The sequence below is a fragment of the Vipera ursinii genome (genome assembly GCF_947247035.1).
Source record: "Vipera ursinii genome assembly, chromosome: Z".
In the NCBI taxonomy this organism is placed as follows: domain Eukaryota; kingdom Metazoa; phylum Chordata; class Lepidosauria; order Squamata; family Viperidae; genus Vipera; species Vipera ursinii.
Window position 1 is genome coordinate 37,453,830 of NC_139517.1, and position 22,651 is coordinate 37,476,480.

Below are 22,651 nucleotides of genomic sequence, written 5' to 3' on the forward strand. Positions count from 1 at the left end.
CATAGTTATTACTATTGAGACAGGTACGACCTATATGATACCTGTGCATTTGGTTTTTCTTGCCTAAATGTAGAACCTTACTTTTATCACCATTGAATTTCATTTTATTAGATAATGGTCGATATTCAAGTATGTCAAGATCCTTCTGTATCTTAAGCCTATCTTCTGGAATGTTGGCTATTCTTGGCAGCTTGGTGTCATCTGCAAATTTGATGGGTTCTCCATCTGAGTCATTGATGAAGATGTCGAAGAGTACTGGGCCTAAAAGAGAGCCTTGGGGTACCTCACTGCATATTTCCTTCTATATAGATGCAGTTCCATTGATGACTATACATTGAGTGCAGCTGGTCAGCCAGTTACAAATCCATCTGGTGGTGATGCTAACCCACATTTTTCTACCTTATGAAGTAGTAGGTTGTGGCCTACTTTTATCAATTGCCTTACTGAAGACTAAGTAATTATTTCCACAGCATTCCTCTGGGCCATTAATTTTGTCACTTTATCAAAGAATGCAATAAGATGTCTGACATGATCTGTTTTTGACAAACCCATGTTGGCTTTTGGCTATGACTGTTTGCCTCTAGGTGTTTCTTGATTTATTGCTTATCTTTTCCAGAATCTTCCCAAATATTGAAGTCAGGCTGATATGTCTAGTTTGTTGGATCTATCTTTTTTCCTTTTTTGAAGATGAGAACTACATCAGCTCTTTTCCAGTCCTGTGCTAGTTCCCCAGTGCTCCAGGATCTTTGAAAGATATAGTTCAGTGGTTTTCAGATCATATCTGCCAGTTCCTTCAGAACCTTGAGGTGTAATCCATCTGGTCATGGTGATTTGAACTTGTCTAGGGTGGAGAGGTACTCACCATTTTCTTGCCTATCTTAACATGTTTCTGATCTGTCTTTTATGGTACTATTTTTTGGCTAGTTGGACTGTTTTTTCCTTTACTGTAAAGACGGATGCAAAGAACGAGTTAAGCAGTTCTGCTTTCTCCCTATTGCTTGTTACATTCTTGCCACTTTCTCCCATTAGGACCAATCATTTCCTTGACATTTATTTATTTTTTATTTGTTTTATATACCGCCCTTCTCCCGGAGGACTCAGGGCGGTGTACAGAGCAAAGTAAGTATACAATAAAGTAACAATAAAATAAATAAAACCCCAAATCTATCAGGCCAGGCCGGCTTGTTGGAATAGATAGGTTTTTAGATCACGCCGGAAGGAGCGAAGGTCGGGAGCCATCCGGATTTCAGCTGGTAAGCGGTTCCAAAGGATTGGCGCACCCACTGAGAATGCTCTCCCCCTGGGGGTCACCAGCCGGCATTCTCTGACCGGTGGCACCCTGAGGAGGCCCTCTCTGTGGGAGCGCACAGGACGGAGGGGTGTTGACGCTGGCAGTAGGTGCTCCCGTAGGTAATCCGGACCCATGCCATGTAGGGCTTTGTATGTCATCACTAGCACCTTGAATTTCACCCGGAAGGCAACTGGAAGCCAGTGCAGCTCACGGAGCAGAGGTGTAATATGGGAGTATCGGGAAACCCCCAAAAGCGTTTGTGCAGCTGCACTCTGTACCAGCTGAAGCTTCCGAGTGGTTCTCAAGGGCAGCCCCATGTAAAGAGCGTTGCAGTAGTCAAGACGAGAGGTCACAAGTGCATGGGTGACTGTACGCAAGGCATCCAGGTCCAGATTTTTCTTGTTTATATATTTTATTTTATTGTATATTTTTATTATTTTGTCTCAAGCCTTAGTTCATTTTGACATTTAGCTTTCCTCACTTCATCTTTGAAGGCTTGGGCTATTTGCTGATATTCTTAGTTATGTACCCTACTTTGAATAGGAATTTATATACGAATATGAATTTATATATACTCTAACAAATGCCATTGATAGTGTATCAGCATTTCAAATATTGTCATTTTTATTCCCCTTCCCTCATTCTTAAAATCAGATATTATCCTTTCAGCAATCTCTGAGTACATCTATCATGATATATTCCAATCTTCATCAAGTAATTCTTGCTGTGTAAGAATTTAACCCACAAGTGTCAAACTCGCCATGTCACATGACATGTCGTGACATATTGCAAAATTTTATTGCATTGCTGGAGTTGGGGTGGGCACGGCCTCTGTACCATGGGCTGGCAGTTTGACACCCCTGATTTAACCTGTTCATAAAATTTGAATAAACCATATCTGCATATGTAATTGTATTGCATTTATTACTTACTTTCTGGAATTCTCATGCTTTTATCACTTTGTCCTCTTCCATGAGTCTATACCAGACATGTCAAACTTGCGGTGTCATGTGACGTCACGCGACATATTGAAACTTTTCCCCCATTGCCGGCAATGGAGTGGATGCGGTTTCCTTGTGACGCATCCAGCCTGCAGACTAGCAGTTTGACACCCCTGGTCTGTACAATAAATATCCATGGAATCCTGCCCATACTGTTGTTTTATTATTTGATTATTTTTTTCCCCACTCTGTTAATCATGAGGTAACTGTATTTATGATAAAATTTAAAATTTGGAAGAGCAAGACCTCTGTTTTGAATCTTACAACTTTTTAAAATTTAACTCGTCTTTTCCTACTCCAGATAAGTGGATTGGCAATTTTTTTGTAAATTTTCTTTGATACTGGAATTGATGCCATTTAAACAGTTGTTTATTTGGAGTAACGTATTTTGAATGAATGAACAAGTAAATTTTGATAATTGCAGTTGATCCCAATATAAATGTCTCCACCTTTCAAGATATTTTTCAATTTCTTGCCATATTTTAAAATATTTCTTGATTATCAGCCATATGCTTATCAATTTCATTAAATGGGTTGTCTGCCAGATTCCTCCAGCAAGAGATTAATTTGTCTTTGAGTAAAAAAAATCTTGTAATTATTTTATAAGCCATGGTTGACTCAACCTTCCATCCTTCCGAGGTCAGTAAAATGAGGACCCAGATTGTTTGGGGCCATATGCTGACTCTGTAAACTACGTAGAAAAGGCTGTAAAGTATTATAAAGCAGTATATAAGTTTTAAGTGCTATTGCTATTGAACCAATTACTCAAGGTAGCAAAAACTAGAGAAAGGCAAGAAAAAAATATCTAATTTCTATATATTTTATTTTTTAAACATGGTTTCTTTTTCACTAATTGATGCTCAGGCTGTATTCCTCTGCCTGTAACTCTTATGATTTCTTATCAAATAGGATATTATTTTTAGCATACCAATAACAATCAGAGAAAAAATAGTTTGAATTCCTGTATTTCCAGTGACTCCACTGTTAGATCTGAATAAATGTGAGTTCCATTTAAGAGGCATTTTATTTTCCTCAAAGTTTTATTTAAAAGTCCTAAACAAAACTTGACAAGATCTGTCACTGCAAGGACCAAGTTTTAATCTGGGGTCCTGTGTTTTCTTCCTGCAGCAGCTAGAGGATTTTTAATTATTTTTGTACTGCCCCCAACATGCAGAATATGGAAAGAAGGTAAATTCTGGTTTTCAGACAATAGATAAGTTTTGCACTGGAAAACAAAATAAAATCAACAAAACCCTTGCAAACAAATATTGTATCCCTACAGAGCATCAAGGGAAACCGTCATCATCATCCTCTGCCATTTCCTTGGCAAATTCTAGATCCTGCTGCTCCCGCTCCCGCCGCTCCTGTGAAACAAAGGTCACTGTATGATTTAGTGTCATTTATGTGCTACACAGCAAAACTGAGTTTCAGTGCAAATTATATATGTTATGCCGCTTTCAACGAGGCCCATGAAAAGATACTATTATTTCACACTTTTTAAAGTTACTCATATAGCTGACATATTGCAGAGAGAGAATTACATTTAAATGTTTCTGAGATATTTGGCCTGAATTGGGTGATATATGTATTTTGGTACTCATTACATTTCTAATATGCATATTCAGTTTTCTGAAAGTTGGAGGGCAGTTGGTAAACTGAAGGACTTAAATGTGTCAAATTTTGTCTAGTTATGTAAATTAAGCCACTTTGCTCCATTAACATTTTTTTTATTTTGCAAAGGAATAGGCAAGAGACAATAACATGGTACTAGAGATACTGCTAGATAAGTGCTTCTCTATCTTGGCCAATTAAAGATGTGTGGACATCAACTCCCAAAATTCACCAGCCAGCCATGCAGGCTGAGAAATTCTGGGAGTTGAAGTCCAGAACATCTTAAAATGATCAAGATGAAAAATACTGCTCCAGATGATATAAAAATTAAACATTTAATTTTAAAAAAGTTTTAAATCTCACAACTCAAGTTTAAGAGACTACAACAAACCATTCTGTATTTAAATCTTACATGATTTCAGCAATTTAATGTTCAACAGTCTAATGCCATTACACAAGATCAATAGGATCTAGTAGTTCATTAAGACTGCCAGTCCTAATCTTACGCAAAACAATGCCCCAACTAAGGAGCTTTCTATGTGACTGACAGGAAACCTTACCTCTGCTGATTCCAAATCCTTGTTGTAAGATTTTGGGGGGAATCTCATAGCCTAAAAATGGGAGAAAAGAAAAAGAGCAAACACCAATAAATTAAAGGTAAATTTCAAAAAGAAAGCTCACAGATTCCACATATTCCTCAATGGCAGAGGCACAAAAGAACAATTCAAAAGGGACATGTACTAGCTCTTCCACTTGAAACTGGTCAAATCCTACATGTATTTCTCACTTTGTCTTTAGTGACAGGAACTGAATTCTGTCTGTCATAATTTTTTCCCAAAATTGGAGAGTTCCCTGACTTCTCCACTTCTAAAAAAAATTCCTTAATACTTACATAGGCCTTTAGAGACCTTAAACGCTGACGTTTGATTATAGAGAAAACTACTGATGACATTAACTGGGGAATCAAACCTGCCTTCTTTTCAACCTTGTTCAGACAAAGAACACACTCAGAAGTCCTCCTGTAAAGTTCTAAAATTTGATATTTTACCTCATACAGATTGCAGGCAGTTCCCCTACATTGGCAATTTGCAACAAAATGACCAAATCCTAAGCTTTGTGTTGTTTTTTTATTTCTTTGAGGTGTGGGGGGCAGTCTGCTTCCGAGAGGCTGCCTTCCCTGAGGTTCCAAAAATCCACCCTCAAAGTGCATGAGAAAAATGTATGCTTCTCTTTTAGGTGATATCACATCACTGGATGACTAGGTGGCTGAAATATGTCCTTAAACATTGACCATCCTTGCCTTACCTTGACAGACATATTGTGAATGTCGAGGCAGAAGGAAATACGTTGGTGGAAAGCAAGCTGGGGCTCCCGGGTGGAATAAATGTCAGTCATCTCCTTTGACTGGACATATCCTTTCTCATGGTTAATGCTAGCTTCAATCACACCATCCCGAATAGCCTGGAAATCAAGGCACAACAATGGACCTCAGAGAAAGCTTTTCACAGCTTGTTTGGGAAAAGGTTTATGTTGTCTGCTAATGGAAAGGAAGGGATATTATTCAGTTCTACAGTATTAATGCCAAAAACTTAATGTGATGCCAAGTATTAAAAACTAAGTTAAAGCAATCAGCAGTGGATTTTGAACATTTGTTCTGGAATTTTTCAAATAACTAAGATTCAAAGGAAATTTCTCTTACCACCAAGATTGGCACCTAATGCCTTTCAAGTACAACCCAATTGCTCAGGATGTCTGGAAGATTATAAACGGTATAGTCCTCACCTTGGCAACAATGAATTCAGCATCCTCTGGGCTATCCAATTGCAACTTCTGAGCTATATCAGCTAAAGAAATGCGTGAATACGAAAGGCTGATCATGCGAACACCTGGATTAAGAGGTAAAAGAAAATCAGTGCATATGTGTGTGTGTGTGTGTGTATTGTGTATGTATATATATGTGTATGTACATATGTATGTATGTATGTATGTATGTATGTATATATATATATATATATATATATATATATATATATATATATATATGCATATGTATATGTATATATATGTGTGTATATATATGTGTGTGTGTGTAAGTCCATGTTATCACCAGAAGGAAAATAACAAGGAATTAATGGTCTCTTACCTGTTTTAATCACATTGTGTCTTAGCCGGATGATAAGGGTGTATGTTCCATCTGTTTGGAACTTATCACTAAACTGATCAAGAACCTGGTTGAACTTGGCCAGATTTCCTGTTCGAACAGCTGTCAAAAGGTTGCAAGAGAGAATTAAACTGAAGAGCTGCATGAAATATGTGAAGGATTTATGCACCTGGATGAATACTGAAGCCTCAGTATTCTGATTTCAGTACTTTAATATGTGCCCTTGCTTGATGATGCTTTAGATTTAATATAAATCTATGCTGAGGCTTTGCTATACGTTGGAAGCAAGATCACAAAACACAATATTCATTGAATGGCATCAAGTCTAGTGTCTACACTTGTTCTCAAGATTCTTTTAAATTGGTGATTTAATACCTGACTCTTCATCCCAAGTTCACACACCGCATAAACGTAATGTAATGAATAGTTATACCTATGAGAAACTCTGAGGGAATAATCAAATACATTTGATTGTAGCAGACATAATCATGACATAAATTGCTGTTTCTTTGACATGCTTGGGCAACTTTTAGCCACTATCAAGAGTAAAGGGGAGTATATGTGCAATCAATACCTCATATACTTCATCATTTTTCCATATAATGTGGGTAGAATCACTTACAGCAGTTGGAGCAAGGCTTTCTCTCTCTTGGACTCTATTATAGTCCACTGGTCTCCTATTGCCAATAACAATTAGAAATAAGTAATCTTAAGCTCCAGAAATTGGTACTGTCAATACATCAGTCTGTGGAAATGTGCTACTAATACCATTTAGTATGAATTTCTGTGGTTCCTGAAGTATCTGAGCAAGTTTACTTACAGTTGCTGTAATCTCTTCCACCAGGGACTCAAGAATTTTATTTTTTTCTGCTTGCATTCCAATTTTTTTGGGGGAATGTACTCCCTAAAAGCCAAAAGCCCTAACATCTTTTCAAAGGACTGCTAGTTATGACCCTCAGTGATAATACTCACCCTGTGTCAAAAGGAAGTAGGGCATGAGAGATCTTTTCAGAGATGGCTGCCGAAACTGCAGTCTATCTGGAATCTCACCTAGTAGCAATTCTACCACAATCAGCAACTTATGAACCTAAATCGGGGGTACAATAATAAAGCAATTGTTCAGCTAGTAGCCACATAATGCATGCATCCCCAACCCACAGCACCCTCTGAAGGAATCAACACTCACTGTCTGTTTGAAGCCAACAGCTGTATGCTGTGGTGCTTTCCGCAGCGCATTTGTCATGGTTCTCCGAGCTTCAGAATATTCCAATTGGATGGCTTTGATACGGCCTGGAAAGGAAAGAAACTAGTGTTAAGAAAGATTAGTGCAAATGTTCACAATAAGGCTACCTTGAGATGTTAGATTTCCCCCTTCCCTTTGTGATATGAATTTGTACTATGTTACTAAACTAGAACTAGAAATATTCAATCAAATGGCAGCTTTGCTTTAATAATTCTAAGGGACATTTTAACACAAAGAAATCCTGCTATTATCTATTCCCAGTAAAGTTTGAGGCAAATAAACAGGCACTGTGATTATTATACACCTCAGTAACTGGACCTCTCTTAATTTTGTGATGGTAACATTTTGATAAATAAAGGTAAAGGTAAAGGTTCCCCCACACATGCGTGCTAGTCATTTCCAACTCTAGGGGCCGGTGCTCATCTCCGTTTCAAAGCCAAAGAGCCAGCGCTTGTCTGAGGACGTCTCCGTGGTCATGTGGCCGGCATGACTAGACGCCAAAGGCGCACGGAATGCTGTTACCTTCCCACTGTAGTGGTCCCTATTTTTCTACTTGCATTTTTACGTGCTTTCGAACTGCTAGGTTGGCAGAAGCTGGGACGAGTAACAGGCGCTCACTCTGTTATACATGTGCATAAATACACACATGCACATCCTAAAAATGTAGTTTTTATAGAAATGTTTTACTTAAAAAAATTACTATATAAGCTGATGTAGAAACAAATTTATAAAAGAAAAAATGAAATTGTGGCTGTTGGAAAAACATCCATCCAGATTCATTAGTTTGCAATCTCTAGAGGTAGTTACTTTTAAAGTTTTAAAGTGACTGATAGAGAGGGTGATTATTTTAGGATGTACAGTACAATTTATCTATATTTTCCATTGCAACACAGCAAAGAATCATGCCATCAGTTTTCCAGCCATGGTTGTCTGAATGTTTTCAGACGCCAGAGAAAAGGCTTTAATAATCCAGGGCTCAAGACTGCCTTATCCTAACAGTGTCAAAGGTTTCCTATATCTGTGCCAAAGAGAAGTTTGGAATATATTTTCTCAAAAAATCACTGTTGCTTTCCCAGTTATAGTACTCTTAAGCACAATATTGCTTTACTGAAATCCAAAAGAAATATGGATGTCTCTGTCAATAGCAGAACAGTATGGCATTTGTAATCTATTCAACATCGAAAGAATTATAGCTTTTTAAATGTTTCTAATTCTTAGTTAAAAAAAATAAGTGTGAGCATATATGGATGATGGAGGGTATACTATTTTTCAATATAGAATATATATTCTATAGAATATCTTAGTTTACACAATTTATTTTGCTTTTCTTAATCATAAATTAATACACTTAAGTCATTTTGTTTTGCTTTCAAGGTCAAAAACAATAAATAAGTACACCCCTGCAAAGTATAATCAAGCAGAATATTGTATTTTATATAAAAAATGATCGGCCGTTTCTTCTTACCAGTGTAGTAGAGGTACCTGGCCCATTCATTATTATTTGCCTGCTCAGGGAACACTGATTTGGAGACCAACTTTTCTGCCTGATCATAAAGGTCATAATGAAGGTAGTTCCTGAGCAGCAAATTTAGCAGAGTAGCCTGTCCATCTGCATCATGCCGGAGTGTTGCAGTCCTTAAACGAGCATGAAGGAAACTTCAAAAGGAAAAGAAATGGAGAGAGGCTTTGTCACCAGGAAAGTGCAAAAGGGGGAGGGGGGGAGAAAGATGATGGTAACACCCAGATGCTTCCAATTTTACCTCCTGACCACATCCAACTTATTTAAGAACTCATAGATACGAGCATGGTAATAGTAACACTTGGCCACCACTAGATCAAGGGCACGGCGATTTTGAGGACTTATTTTTTGCATCAAATCATCTGAAACTTTCTGGGCCTGAAGGAAAGAAAAGAGACAATGTGAAAAGCATGTAAGGCTGCAAAGGAGATTTTGCATATCATTAAATATGGATCAACTCATACACTTCCTATCAAGTATGCAAAAAGAACCTGAGATTATTTTAAAAATCTTTCATGTCGTTTTATTAAAAAAAATCAGTAATAATGTATTCATTTGGATATGAGGATCCTATGCACATAGGCAAGCAAAATTCATTCACATCGATTATGAATTTCTAATCCCTGCTGTTGTAAAAACTTGTTTATGGAATATTAAATTATGGTACCCAGTGTGTTCAATATGGCTTGGTATTTTGGCTATGCATAAATGAAATGTATGTATGTAATAATTACAGATATAATTGTAAATAAATATCAATTTTGGGGAAAAACAGTTTGCATATTGAATGAAGATTTATCCCTAGTTATTTGATTATAAATCTGGCCCCAAATTTATGGACTAAAATCTTCCAAAGATGCAATGTCCCTGTAACCGATATGTTTCTCCCTTGCTAATACATTCACTTACAGTTGTACACTCTCCTGTATGTAACCGTTAGCTGGATATGTGTGGAAAGTATTAGATGACACCCAATTTTCCTTATTTCCCTGCTCTTTCTTCCACCCTCTAAGTCCGTGTGTGATCTCTAGCAAGTCTTTGCTTTCAATTAAGAAACAACATATATGGAATGTCAGTCCAGTACCTCTTGGTAGCGTTTGCTATTCATCAAATAGATGACCAGGAGTAATTGGAGATATGCTTCTACTTCCGGCAAAAGAGGAGCAGAAGCTGCCTTCCCTGTGCGGGGACGGAACTGTAGGTCCACTTCTGTGTCCATGGGCTATAGAGTGATAAGAAAGAAAGAGAGAGAGAGAGAGAGAGAGAGAGAGAGAGAGAGAGAGAGAGAGAGAGAGAGAGAGAGAGTGTTTCCTCCCTTTCTCATAAAAACAATTTAGCAATGGTTTAAGATCATCTTTCCCACATCCATGATTCAACATTTAAATTATCCTTAAATATATCAGTGTGGTGGAATGTAATCCGGAGTAGCAGGAGGGAGGGACTGCTCTTTCCCAAGAGACAGAGACGATGGAGCTTGAAATGTCTGATGGGCAGGAAGAGAACAAGATGGGACCCTCCCTTGGATTTCATAGAGTATTAGTTATTACAGATAGTTGTTTGCTACGATACTGTTTGTTAGTGAACAACAGTAATGGAACTAAGTAACTTTGCATGTTGTCCTTGGTTCTTTGGACCTGACAATCAAGAGATAATACATGGCAATCCTCCTAAAATTCAGTGGGAATACCCAGATTATCTCCCACCTCAGCCTCCTCTGAACTTGCCTCCTCCAGGAAGCTGATGAGGAAGTCCCGCACAGCACTGTTAGATGTGAAAAAGCCACTGATGGCTTTTTGGAGCACATTGGGGTTGAGGCGACGGGAAGTGGAGGGCAAAGCTCTGAGGGCACGCAGAACATAACGAGGTTCCTTCCCTAACACAGCTTTCTCAAGTTGCTTCACATGTTCTTTGATGTCTGCAATGAATAATAAACAAAGTTACCTCAATAAACTTGACTTAACGTTATAGTGTGGCAGGAAATGCCCACTACTGATTGAAGCAAGTTAATATTCATACAACAAAAACACATGACACTAAAATATAACAACGTTCTACTGTTTTATCATGAATTTTTTGGTTTCTAAGCTATAATTCTGGGGCTATTTTAAACTAATAGCAAACTTACTCAAATTCCTATCAAAGCTATTTATAATATGAAAAGATGTTTGCAGCGACTGTGAATTAAGCCATGATGGCTTCTGAGTTTATAATGCAGATTTCAGTATCCTCTAACCAGTGTGTATCAATCTCAGCAACTTTTAACGTGTGGACTGCCAAAACTTCCCAGCCAGCCTGCTCTAAGGCTTCACACTGCCATTTCAATCAATGTATTGCTACAACTTAATCTGAACCCTTTAGCTTCGTTGCTAAATGAAAAATATAAAATGCAAATGGGCAAAAGTCAACATTATTTTGAAGTGGTGGGAACTCCATGAGTTATCTGTGGATGATGAAAACTGAATGCTGGCACTGTTGCAGATTAATCTGATAGGAAACAAATTTTGGACCTTAGTTGGAGGATATTTTTCAGAGAGATTTTTACCTAATACCGGTATTCTGGTGTTCTGGAATCAAATTATTTTCCATTTTTACAAAATTTTAAGCATTATTTTTTAAAGAGATACAATTGCTTGTGCTTCTTGCATTTTTATCACTTTTGGCTTATTTTGATTTTATTCTATGTTTCTATTTATTTTTAAGATTCCACTTTGTGAACCATCTACTAAGCTTTACTATTCCAATAAGTCATCTCCATTAAAATATACTATGTTACTAAGCTGGCCATATACCACACCCTTTAAATAAAAATCTTTTGAAAATATTTGCAAGCTGGGCTCTGCCAGGTTACTTTAGACCAGTATTTTTCAACCACAACAACCTTACTACATAATAAATTATACTGTAATACTATGCAATCCAAACCTGTTTCTTTGCCAACACATACTTGTGAGAAGTCAGAATTTTGAGCAAGACATCTTCTAACTGGATTGTGTTTTTATGCATTTCCTCTTTAAAGCTCCCAATATTTCAATAAATGTAATAAGCCACGCAAGAAAACAGCATGCAGATTTTCATAGGCCAGATCTGGTAGCCCTAGAAAAACCCAATGTCACTCGTTTTCAAATCAATGATGGAAGTCTGTCTGTGGCTGACGGGCTAAAAGCATTACTGGAGGGGTCTTCAAACTTGGCCCTTTTATGACTTGTGGACTTCAACTCCCAGAATTCCTCAGCCAGGCATGCTGGCTGAGGAACTCTGGGAGTTGAAGTCCACAAGTCATAAAAGGGCCAGGTTTGAAGACCCCTGCACTAAGGCCACCACAAGCAATTATAGTGTATTAAACGAACTATGAAGAATTATTGCTTACACTATCAGAACATCACATCCTCCCTAAATTAGGCTCCCTGCTCTAAGCGCTTGTGTGGCTTTAAAGACTTCTGTAATTTTCGTCTTTTCTCAAGAAACAATCCCACTCTGTTCACCCCGCTTTCCAAGCCGCAATTCCGCCCTCAAAACTGACCAACTGGAGCCCCTGCAACTTTCGGCAGCAACCCCACCAGCACTACGCCCTAACCACGATGGGAACGGGAACGGCGGGGGGGGGGGGACATTCTAGGCCCCGCCCCTTTCCTCTTCTCTGGCCGCTGCCGCTCAACCTTAGCTCTCAACTCCCGTACGATGCTACTGCGCGCCCCCCCCCCACCTTCGAGAGTGACGGCATCGAGCTCGCGCTGCGATTTCTCCGCGGAAGCAGGTTCGGCCGGAGGCGCCTCCTCCTGCATCTCCACATCGGCGGCCTGAGGGGGCGGTTGAGGGGGCTCGGCGGGAGGCAGCTTGGCCTTTTCGGATCCGGCGCGGCGTCTCGACCCGCCTTCCTGCTTCATGGTTCCGTCTTCCACGAACCGGCGACGACCGTGACAGAGCAACAATCGCGGGGCAGAGCGCAGGGCACGACGGGAAAGCAAGAGCAAGTTCGACCAGCCGATCGCCGAGGGGCGGGTCGAGGAACGAACGCGGATGGATTCGGCTTCTGAGCATCCTCAGAAAAAGGAGATCCGTTGTAAAAAGGCAGGGAGACGGAACTCTCTGTCCTTCCGCTCCGTTTGCGAAGAGGGTGGGGTATTCGGCCTGGGGCGCCGGACGTGAAGTGAGGGGGGCCGTCGACGATAGCCCTTTCCTTGCGAGATCTCCTTATTAGCAGCATTTCTCAATCTTGGCAACTTGAAGATTTTTATTCTAGTTGGGGTTTTTTAAAATCACGCCTTATAAGTAGCTGACGGCGGCGAACATTTCTGATATTCGTTTCCTTCTCTTTTCCCCACAACAATAACCTTGCGAGGTGAGAAAACAGTGACAGGCTGAGAGAGACTGCGGAAAATGTGGCATAAAGTCACCCAAGCCTAAGGCCCTTTATCCCTGATGCCTTGGCCCCTAGACTAAAGGCCTACGGACTTCCAACTTCGTAGTTGGAGTCCACACAACTTTTAAAGTTGCCAACATTGAGAAACACTGCATTATGGGAAATGCTTAAAAGCCCCCAATGCAACATCGCCTTTAGGGTTATTGCAACCTTTAAAAGCTGTTGGGGATAGTCATTTTTGTGTCAAATTAAGACGCATTTTATCTGGATCTTGGGGGCATTCTAAGCCAAGTAACTGCCTTCAGAATTGATGATTTTGCTGTTTTTCAGTTAGTCGTGTCTGACTTGGAGATTCTATGTGCCAGGTCTCTACACGTCTGATTTTGCACTATTTTTTTGAGTTGTTATGACCAGCTGATTTTAACTATATAATTCTAGCATTCTTAAAAATAATTTTAGTAAATTAAGGGCTTTATAGATTCACTTGCTTTTCAAAAAGAAAAAAAAATACCCCAAAGATATTCTTTTAATCCAACAGTGTTGAATATCTGTAGCTCAGGTGTAGGATGAGGATGAAGATTTGTTCTCTGAGCTTGTGTTGGTTTCTGAAATGTTTGTTACTAGGCTAGATAACATCTTCAGTGGAGTTTAGGGGATGACCAGCAGTTCACCTCCCGATGACCCTGGCCTGATGTAAACTCCCTATAACAGTGATAGCAAACCTTTTAGAGACCGAGTGCCCAAACTGCAACCCAAAACCCACTTATGTATCATCGAGTGCCTGGTGGGCATGGCCCATTGCGTGGGCGTGGCTTCGGTGGTAACAGCAGACTGGGTGGGATTAAAAAGTTCAATCAATCCCAACTTTGTGAGAGTTTTTTTTCCCCCGGGAGAAGTTGAAATTGATTCTTTTTTCTTGTGCACATGGCGGCAGAGGCCTAAAGCAAAAAGGTTTTATAAAATCCAGCTGAAAGCCTAGGACTGGGGTGATGGCATGTGTGCCCACAGAGTGGGCTCTGCGTGCCACCTGTGGCACGCGTGCCATAGGTTAGCCACCACGGCCCTATAACAAGACCTATGACAACATTCACTGACACCTGACCTGTAATGTATTGGCTTTAACTGTTTTCTTAAATGCCTTGGATCACTTGCTTAAATGTTTGATCACAGAAATGTTAGATTTCTGTGTTGTAATATGCTGTTACTGAAGCCAGACTTACTTTCTCCAGGCAGATAATTAGTTTTTGGGTAGGAAACTGTTACTTCAACCCTATTGGTCACTGCCTAGAGACTAACAGTATAAATAGCTGCACAGCAGCCATTAGGGCTACTTCTGTTCTCAGTTAATAAACTTGTTTGCTGTTTCAACACTTCATCTCGCTTAATGCCTAAAGAACCGGAGATATAACAGTGACGAAGAAGGTGGGATGTGCTGCTTCATTGTAAGAGTCTGAAGTCACTATGGGGTGAGGCCAGCACAGAGCCTAGCAGGAGCTACGTTCCTCCCCCTCGGTCTGCCAAACAAGCCACGCTGGAGACCATCCTACCCTAAGGATCCGTCCTAGGTCCTATGCAGAAGCCAGCAGCACAAGGGAACGTGAGCAACAAGTAATGCAAGCAACTCACCATGGCTAAAGTGGGAAGATTGAAGAGTTCGATGTCATGCATCCGGAGAAATGGGTGTCCTACATTTCCTGTGTAGAAAACTACCTCCGTGCCAACCAGGTCGCCGAAGATGGACAGAAGGCTGCGACACTCCTTTGTGTGTGTGGCCCTGCCACCTTCAATATTGCTGAGAATCTGGTTGCCCGACACCGCTCGAGTTGGTCACCTACGCAGACTTGAAAAAAAAGCTCCGAGACCACTTCGAGCCCAGGTTATCCATTATAGTGTGGAGGCACGCTTTTGAGCAGTGGGAGGAACAACCCGGCAAGTCAGCCACGGAATTTATTGCAGCTTTTCGTCAGGCCTCCTGACTCTGCGATTTCATGGACTTGGAGGAGAGACTACAAGACTACTAAGTTTGTGGACTCAGGAATCGAGAAAAACTGTTCGCTAAGGAAACTCGTTACAGGAGGCCCTGAAGAAGATTATGGCGGACGAAGCCACCGAAGGGGCCTAAGCGCGCCAAGCACCAAAGCTGTCTACCACGAGGACGCCGAGCGGATGGAAGACACCAACTCAGACTACGAAGTTGACAAACTACAGAGGCACCTGGAGAAAGGACCATGGCCAGTTGACAAGGCAGTTCCGTTCCTTAAATGCATGGGTTGCGGAGGCTGCCATCAATGTGCAGAATGCCGTTTTTGAACAGCAATGTGCTGGGTGTGTGGCAAGCCAGGCTACATTGCCACCATCTGTTGAGGTCACCAGAGGGACCGTCCACTAGAAGACTCACTCAGGAGAGGTACTGGGGCCCCAGGGCAACACCGAGTAGGGTTCTGCTCCAGCCGGAGGAGTGTCTTCCGCACTGGTGCCCATTGCCCCTTAAGCTGAAGCTTCGACCAGGTCAAGCTTCAGGGAGTTCCATGCAAAATGGAACTGGACACAGGCTCAGCCATGTCCATCATCTCCATGGGAACATTTAGACACCTATGCAACCGTAGCAACAGATGGGCCAAACCTCAGCCATCCGATCTACTGCTCACTGACTTCCAAAACTCCCGAGTGGCAGTCAGAGGCGAAGCCACACTTCAGGTGAACTTCAAGGGGTTTGCAGCCCACTAGATGTTGCAGTGGTGGAAGGCCAACGCACAGGCCTCATAGGACTCGATTGGTTTGATCCATTGGGCATTCAAGTATTCACCAAATACAAGTGGCAGATTTGTCTTCAGTCTGCTAAGAATTTGCGGATGTTTTCAGTTCAAGCCTAGGGGAGTACAAGGGTCCTCCGATAGCATTCAAGCTTGATCCACTGGTAATGCCAATACGGATCAAGCCTCATCAAGTGCCTTTTGCTTTAAAACACAAAATTGACGCAGAGCTGGACAAGCTGATCAGTCAGGAGGTATTGCAGCACGTAGACAGTCGGGTGTGGGAGACCCCCATTGTAACGTCACTTAAGGCCAACAAGGAAATATGCATATGTGCTTATTATAAGTGCACCATTAACCAGGCACTTCAAGAGCACACGTACCCAGTGCCAGTTGTTAGCCATATTTTGGTGTCATTGCAAGGATGCTGCATGTTCACCAAATTAGATTTGGTGCAGGCCTACCAACAGCTGCTGGTGGACGAGGCCACGGCAGCTGCCCAAACCATTGTCACCCATCGGGGGGCCTTCAAGGTCAAGCACCTACAGTTTGGGGTGAGTGTAGCCCCAGGGATTTTCCAGGGAGTAATGGAGCGAATGCTCAAGGGCATCCCAGGGGTCTGTCCCTACTTTGATGATGTTCTCATTGCCAGAGAGTCTGTTGAGGTTCTGGCTGAACGTCTTAGAGCCGTCCTTCAGCAGTTCCGCACAGTAGGACACTCACACACCATGATCAAGAATCCACATTGACTTTACCGGGCCCTTTCAGGAATAGTGGTTGATAGCCACTCTAAATGGTTAGAGGTTGCACCAGTACCCACTATGACAACTGCCAGGACCATCCAGGAACTGCAGGATCTTTGCAACACATGGGATTCCAGACATCTTAGTTTCAGACAATGGGGCTCAGTTCACTGCTTCAGAATTCCAGTCCTTCCTCAGGGCAAATTTTATTGATTTATTTATTTATTTTATTAAATTTATATGCCGCCCTTCTCCCTAAGGACTCAGGGTAGCGCACAACAATAAAAATTAAAAACATAAAATAGAAAAATTTTAAAAGAATTAAACAATAAATACAATAATTATATGACAATTTAAAAACCAGTAAAAAGCTAATTAAATCCGTAGTCAGTCCAGGCCCGCTTGTTGGAACAACCACATCTTCAGGTCATGGTGGAAGGACTGAAGGTCAGGGGTCATCTGCAGCTCCGGGGGCAATTCATTCCAGAGGGTCGGCGCGCCCACAGTGAAGGCTCTCCCCCTGGGGGTTGCCAGCCGTCATTGCCTGGCCAACGGCACCCTGAGGAGGCCGACTGTGGGAGCGAACCGGGCAATGGGAGGTTGACAATGGCAGCAAGTGGTCTCTCACATGGCACGCCACATTGGCTTCTTTTCACCCGGCCTCGAACTGCCAAGCAGAAAGAATGGTCCGCACAACCAAGGAATCCCTCAAAAGGATTGCCACAGGTGATTGGCATCACAGACTGGCAGACTTCCTACTCTGCCAGCGCACAACAACCTGCACAGCCACTGGCAAAAGCCCAGCCGAGCTACGATGGGGCCAATGCCTGATCACCAAGCTGGACAGGCTACACCCCGACCGAGTTGCATTGAACACTGCACACCCAAAGGCACCCAGAAGTCTGCAAGTTGGCAACTGGGTTTGGACCCGGAATTACGGGCAAGGGGCTTTGTGGGTGGCAGCAGTGGTTGCAAAGGTGTCAGGGCCATGCTCCTATGAGCTGGTCCTGGAAGATGGGCGAGCCATTCGCCGGCATATTGACAAGCTGTGTCAGCGGCAGGCAGCTCAGTTGCTGGCCCAAGACTGCCAAGAGGGCCACAGCGAACGGTCAAGCAGAAGGCCTTGCGAGCTCTGACAGACTTACAAGCTCCGACAGAACTCTTTCCTCAAAGAAACGGGGAAACAGCCGTAGAAGAGCCCTCTCCGGACACACAGGCTAAATCCGCTGAACAAGGCAGGCAAATGGTGCTGAGAAACAGGCCTGCAGACTTTGCTACATGATTGGACTTTGGTTTGGGCTGACCGGGACTGGCCAGCCAAAGGGACTAGAGTCAACCCGACTCCATTGAACCTCAGAGTCCTGGTCTACCCAGCCTGGCAAGCAAGCAGGTAGACCATGGAACCCCTGCAACCCTTAACCGTTCTGAATGGTCAAGAAGGCCGCCTAAATACCTGCAAGATTATGTAAAACAATTGAGAGTTTGAGCTATCTAGGGGGAAGGGGTGTAATGTATTGACTTTAACTGTTTTCAATAATAATAATAATAATAATATAATAATAATAATAATAATAATAATAATAATAATAATAATAATAATAATAATAATAATTAGTAGTAGTAGTAGTAGTAGTAGTAGTAGTAGTAGTAGTTGGAAGGGACCTTGGAGGTCATCTAGTCCAACCCCCTGCTCAGGCAGGAAACCCTATACCATTTCAGACAAATGGCTGTCCAGTCTCTTCTTAAAAACTTCCAGTGTTGGAGCATTCACCACTTCTGGAGGCAGGTTGTTCCACTGGTTAGTTGTTCTAACTGTCAGGAAGTTTCTCCTTAGTTCTAGGTTGCTTCTCTCCTTGACTAGTTTCCATCCGTTGCTTCTTGTCCTGCTTTCAGGTGCTTTGGAGAATAGCTTGGCTCCCCCTTCTTTGTGGCGGCCCCTGAGATATTGGAACACTGCTATCATGTCACCCCTCACCCTTCTCTTCATTAAACTACACATACCCAATTCCAGCAACCGTTCCCTATATGTTTTAGCCTCCAGTCCCCCAATCTTCTTTGTTGCTCTTCTCTGTACTCTTTCTAGAGTCTCAACATCTTTTTTACATCGTGGTGACCAAAACTGGATGCAGTATTCCAGGTGTGGCCTTACCAAGGCATTGTAAAGTGGTATTAGTACTTCACGTGATCTTGATTCTATTCCTCTGTTAATGCAGCCTAGCACTGTGTTGGCTTTTTTTGGCAGCTGCAGCACACTGCTGGCTCATATTTAAGTGATTGTCCACTAGGACTCCGAGATCCCTCTCACAGTTACTACTATCGAGCAAGGTACCACCTATACTATACCTGTGCATTTGATTTTTCCTGCCTAAATGCAGAACCTTACTTTTTTCACAATTGAATTTCATTTTGTTAGATAGTGCCCAGTGTTCGAGTCTGTCCAGATCCTCCTGTATCTTAAGCCTATCTTCTGGAGTATTGGCTATTCCTGCCAGCTTGGTGTCATCTGCAAATTTGATGAGTTCCCCATCCCCTCATCCAAATCGTTGATGAAGATGTTGAAGAGCACTGGGCCCAGAACAGAGCCCTGGGGCACCCCACTACACTTCCTTCCATGCAGATGCAGTTCCATTGAGGACCACACGCTGAGTACGGCCTGTCAGCCAGCTACGAATCCATCTGGTGGTGACGCTATCTAAACCACATTTTTCTATCTTATCAAGTAGTAGGTTGTGATCTACTTTATCAAATGCCTTACTGAAATCCAAGTAAATTAAATCTACAGCATTCCTCTGGTCCACTAGTTTTGTCACTTGCTCAAAGAATGCAATAAGGTTTGTCTGGCACAATCTGTTTTTGACAAACCCATGTTGGCTTTTAGTGATAACTTTGTTCGCATCAAGGTGTTCGCTGATTTGTTGTTTGATTATCTTTTCCAGAATCTTCCCAGGTATTGAGGTCAGGCTGATAGGTCTGTAGTTTCCTGGATCTGTTTTTTTCCCCCTTTTTTGAAGATGGGAACTACATCAGCTCTCTTCCAGTCCTCTGGTAGTTCCCCAGTGCTCCAGGATGTTTGAAAAATATAGTTCAGTGGTTCTGAGATCACGTCTGCCAGTTCCTTGAGAACCTTGGGGTGTAATCCATCTGGTCCTGGTGATTTGAACTCATCTAGGCTGGACAGGTGCTCACTTACCATTTTCTTGCCTATCTTAACTTGCGTTTCTATTCTGTTTTTAATGGCACTGGTTTTGGTAGGTTGGACTTTTTTTCCCCTTTGTGTAAAGACAGATGCAAAAAACGAGTTAAATAGTTCTGCTTTCACCCTGTTGCTTGTCACCTTCTTGCCACTTTCCCCCCACTAATGGACCAATCATTTCCTTAACTTTTTTCTTGTTTCTTATATGTTGAAAGAAGCTTTTTTTGTTATTTTTGACTTTGGTCGCAAGCCTTAGTTCATTTTGAGCCTTAGCTTCCCTCACTTCATCTTTGCAGGCACGGGCTGTTTGCTGATATTCTGACTTAGTTATGTGCCCCTCTTTCCACTTCCTATACTTGTCCCTTTTATCTTTCAGTTTGTCAGAGAGTTCTTTATGCAGCCATGCTGGTTTCCTTTGAAAGCTGTTATTTTTCTGATAAGATTTATGATTTTATATAATTAACTTCTGGCAAGAAGCTTCATGCATAATTCAATTTTACATACAGATTATAATATATAAGCAGTACAGGTACTCACTTCCAAACATGGAATTGAGGAGAAGGTGCCTGCAGGATAGATTGTGACAGAAGTAACATACAAATAATTACACCAACATAATAAGGACTCGATTTAAAATGCGATTCATTATCCATTTCTGAAATATCTTATATTGTAAAATGAGAAGATGGGGCAATATGTTTATGGTTTAGATTTAATAATATGTTTAAGGACATTACTTTTATATTAAAATCATATACAGATAGTCTTCCACTTACAATCATACTTGGAACTGACTATTTGCTAAGCAACGGAGTTGTTAAATATGTTTTGCCCAATTTTATGGTCTTTGCTGCAGTCATTAAATAAATCACATGATCATTAAACAAATCCAGTCTGAATGTACTGTATGTGCAAGGATCGGTTATAAGTCCCTTTTTTCAGCAGTTCGCAGTTTCAAATGGTTATTAAATGGTCATAGATTCAAGACTACCTGTCTGATTACAACTTTCATTTTGAATATATTAGGCTGCTACATTTGTGCATGATTTTTTTCTAGCTGCAAACATACTCTGATTTAGAAGAATGGCTTAAATAATGGCTTTCTTAGATAGAAGATCAATTGCAAATAGAACCACATATAGCGCAGGGAGGGCTGAGGAAACATCAGGATGCACAGATCCACTAACAGTGCATCCACTTCGTTGAATGGATATTCCACTTATTTCTTCAAGTAATATTCCAGTTATATCCCATTCCTCTTCAGGTAATTGCTGGACTTCTACAGTAAAATTCTGTTTTCCATTCCAGAATGGAATGGAATCTAGGATTCTTCCAACCTTTGGAAACAGGAAACAAATAAAATAGAATTTGCAGCACTTGATTAGTAACATCCACATGTGGAAATCAATTGAGGTCAATATAAAATGCGGCATATATATGGCATTATATTAGTGGTAAGTTTCAAATTTGCAATGCTATAACCTTGTAATTGCCCCAGTCTTATTAGAAGTGATGCAGTTCTGCTTTAAGCATCCTGAAAATGTTCTAAGCATGAAACACCAGTGTGATAACATTAAAACAATCTATTTGAATCTCAAAATGTTTGGATTTGAAACAGTTTGCACACCAATAAATTGTATCAGTTGTAGCCAAAGTATATACAGGTAGTCCATTTACAACCATGTTTAGGAATCCTTTAAAGTTACAGCAGCACTGGAAAAAAATGACTTAGGACTGGTCCTTGTATTTGTAACATTGCTACAGTCATGTGATCATAGATTAAATGCTTGGCATCCAGCATGTATTTAACAATGTTTGCAGTGTGCTGGAGTGTTCATCATTTGCAATTTTTCCCTGCTGGGGGAAGCCGGATTCCCTTAACTACTGCAGTGATTCGCTTAACATCCATGGCAAAAGTGGTGCTAAAATTGATCATAAAATTGGATAACAAAATTGATAGTAAAAGGTGACCATAAAATTGAAAAATCACTTAGTAACTGCCTTAGTTAATAACAGAAACTGGTACCAATTGCGGCCATAAACTGAGGACTACCTGTACTGTATGACTCAATGTTTTATTAGTATAAAAATATAATGGAAACCCAAAGTTCACTGAGCATTGCTGTTAGTCTACAATAAATAAGCAGAAGATATAGCCTTGTACATATACTCTTAGTTCAGCTAGAGGAAACATGTAATATCTTAATGCCTCAGAGAAAAATGAGTGTTAATTAAAGCAAATTATTTTTGCTTTAGAAGTTCTCTTACCAGGTTCAGTTGCTGGGACACAATCTTTTTTTCCATAGATTCTACCAATAGCATTATCTGGAACTCTGTCAGTTCTGGATTTTATAGAAAATAAATTGAGAAAATAGGTGTATTCTAAAAAAATGTAACATCAGAAATAACTGCCCAAAGTTTTTGTAGTAGTAATTGTATATTCTCAATTGGAAGAAATGATTTAGATTAATTTGAAATTAATAACTCTTGCATTATCTATAGTAAATTCTAAACTGGAATGTGTTACCAGTATAAATATATGAAACTTGATTAACTATACTAAACCACACAGCAGTTCTGATGCCTTTCAGTGGTCAGTTACATCAATGTCATATGAAGCCAGGTTCCTATGTTTCTAGCTTAATATTGTGTGTGAATTCAGCCATTGTGAATTCCCAAAGTGAAAAACCATTTAATAAATTCTAAGTTATCAACAAAGTTTATTGGCCCTTAACCAAGGTTTATTTAATCATGGCTTACTGAATAAGCCATAGCT

At 40.9% G+C, this 22,651-nt stretch overlaps 2 protein-coding genes across 2 annotated transcripts in view; both read right to left on the bottom strand.

Moving 5' to 3' along the window:
* Positions 1-2,462: 2,462 nt before the first annotated feature.
* On the bottom strand, positions 2,463-12,783 carry PSMD3 (proteasome 26S subunit, non-ATPase 3). The gene is made up of 12 exons (XM_083376810.1): positions 12,530-12,783; positions 10,551-10,741; positions 9,911-10,048; positions 9,068-9,204; positions 8,773-8,963; positions 7,251-7,354; positions 7,037-7,151; positions 6,047-6,166; positions 5,686-5,789; positions 5,209-5,364; positions 4,464-4,514; positions 2,463-3,656 (listed from the first exon to the last, which is right to left on the bottom strand). Exons 1-12 carry the CDS (start codon positions 12,708-12,710, stop codon positions 3,579-3,581), a joined length of 1,566 nt encoding a protein of 521 aa, XP_083232936.1. The 5' UTR covers positions 12,711-12,783; the 3' UTR covers positions 2,463-3,578.
* Positions 12,784-19,572: 6,789 nt separating this feature from the next.
* Positions 19,573-22,651, bottom strand: part of GSDMA (gasdermin A) — a 46,586-nt gene continuing 43,507 nt past the window's right edge. The window contains exons 11-12 of the mRNA XM_083377242.1: positions 22,144-22,217; positions 19,573-21,212 (exon numbers count right to left, since the gene is read on the bottom strand). Of these exons, the coding sequence (XP_083233368.1) occupies positions 20,964-21,212; positions 22,144-22,217 (323 nt within the window). The 3' untranslated portion in view covers positions 19,573-20,963. The remainder of the gene's footprint in view (positions 21,213-22,143; positions 22,218-22,651) is intronic.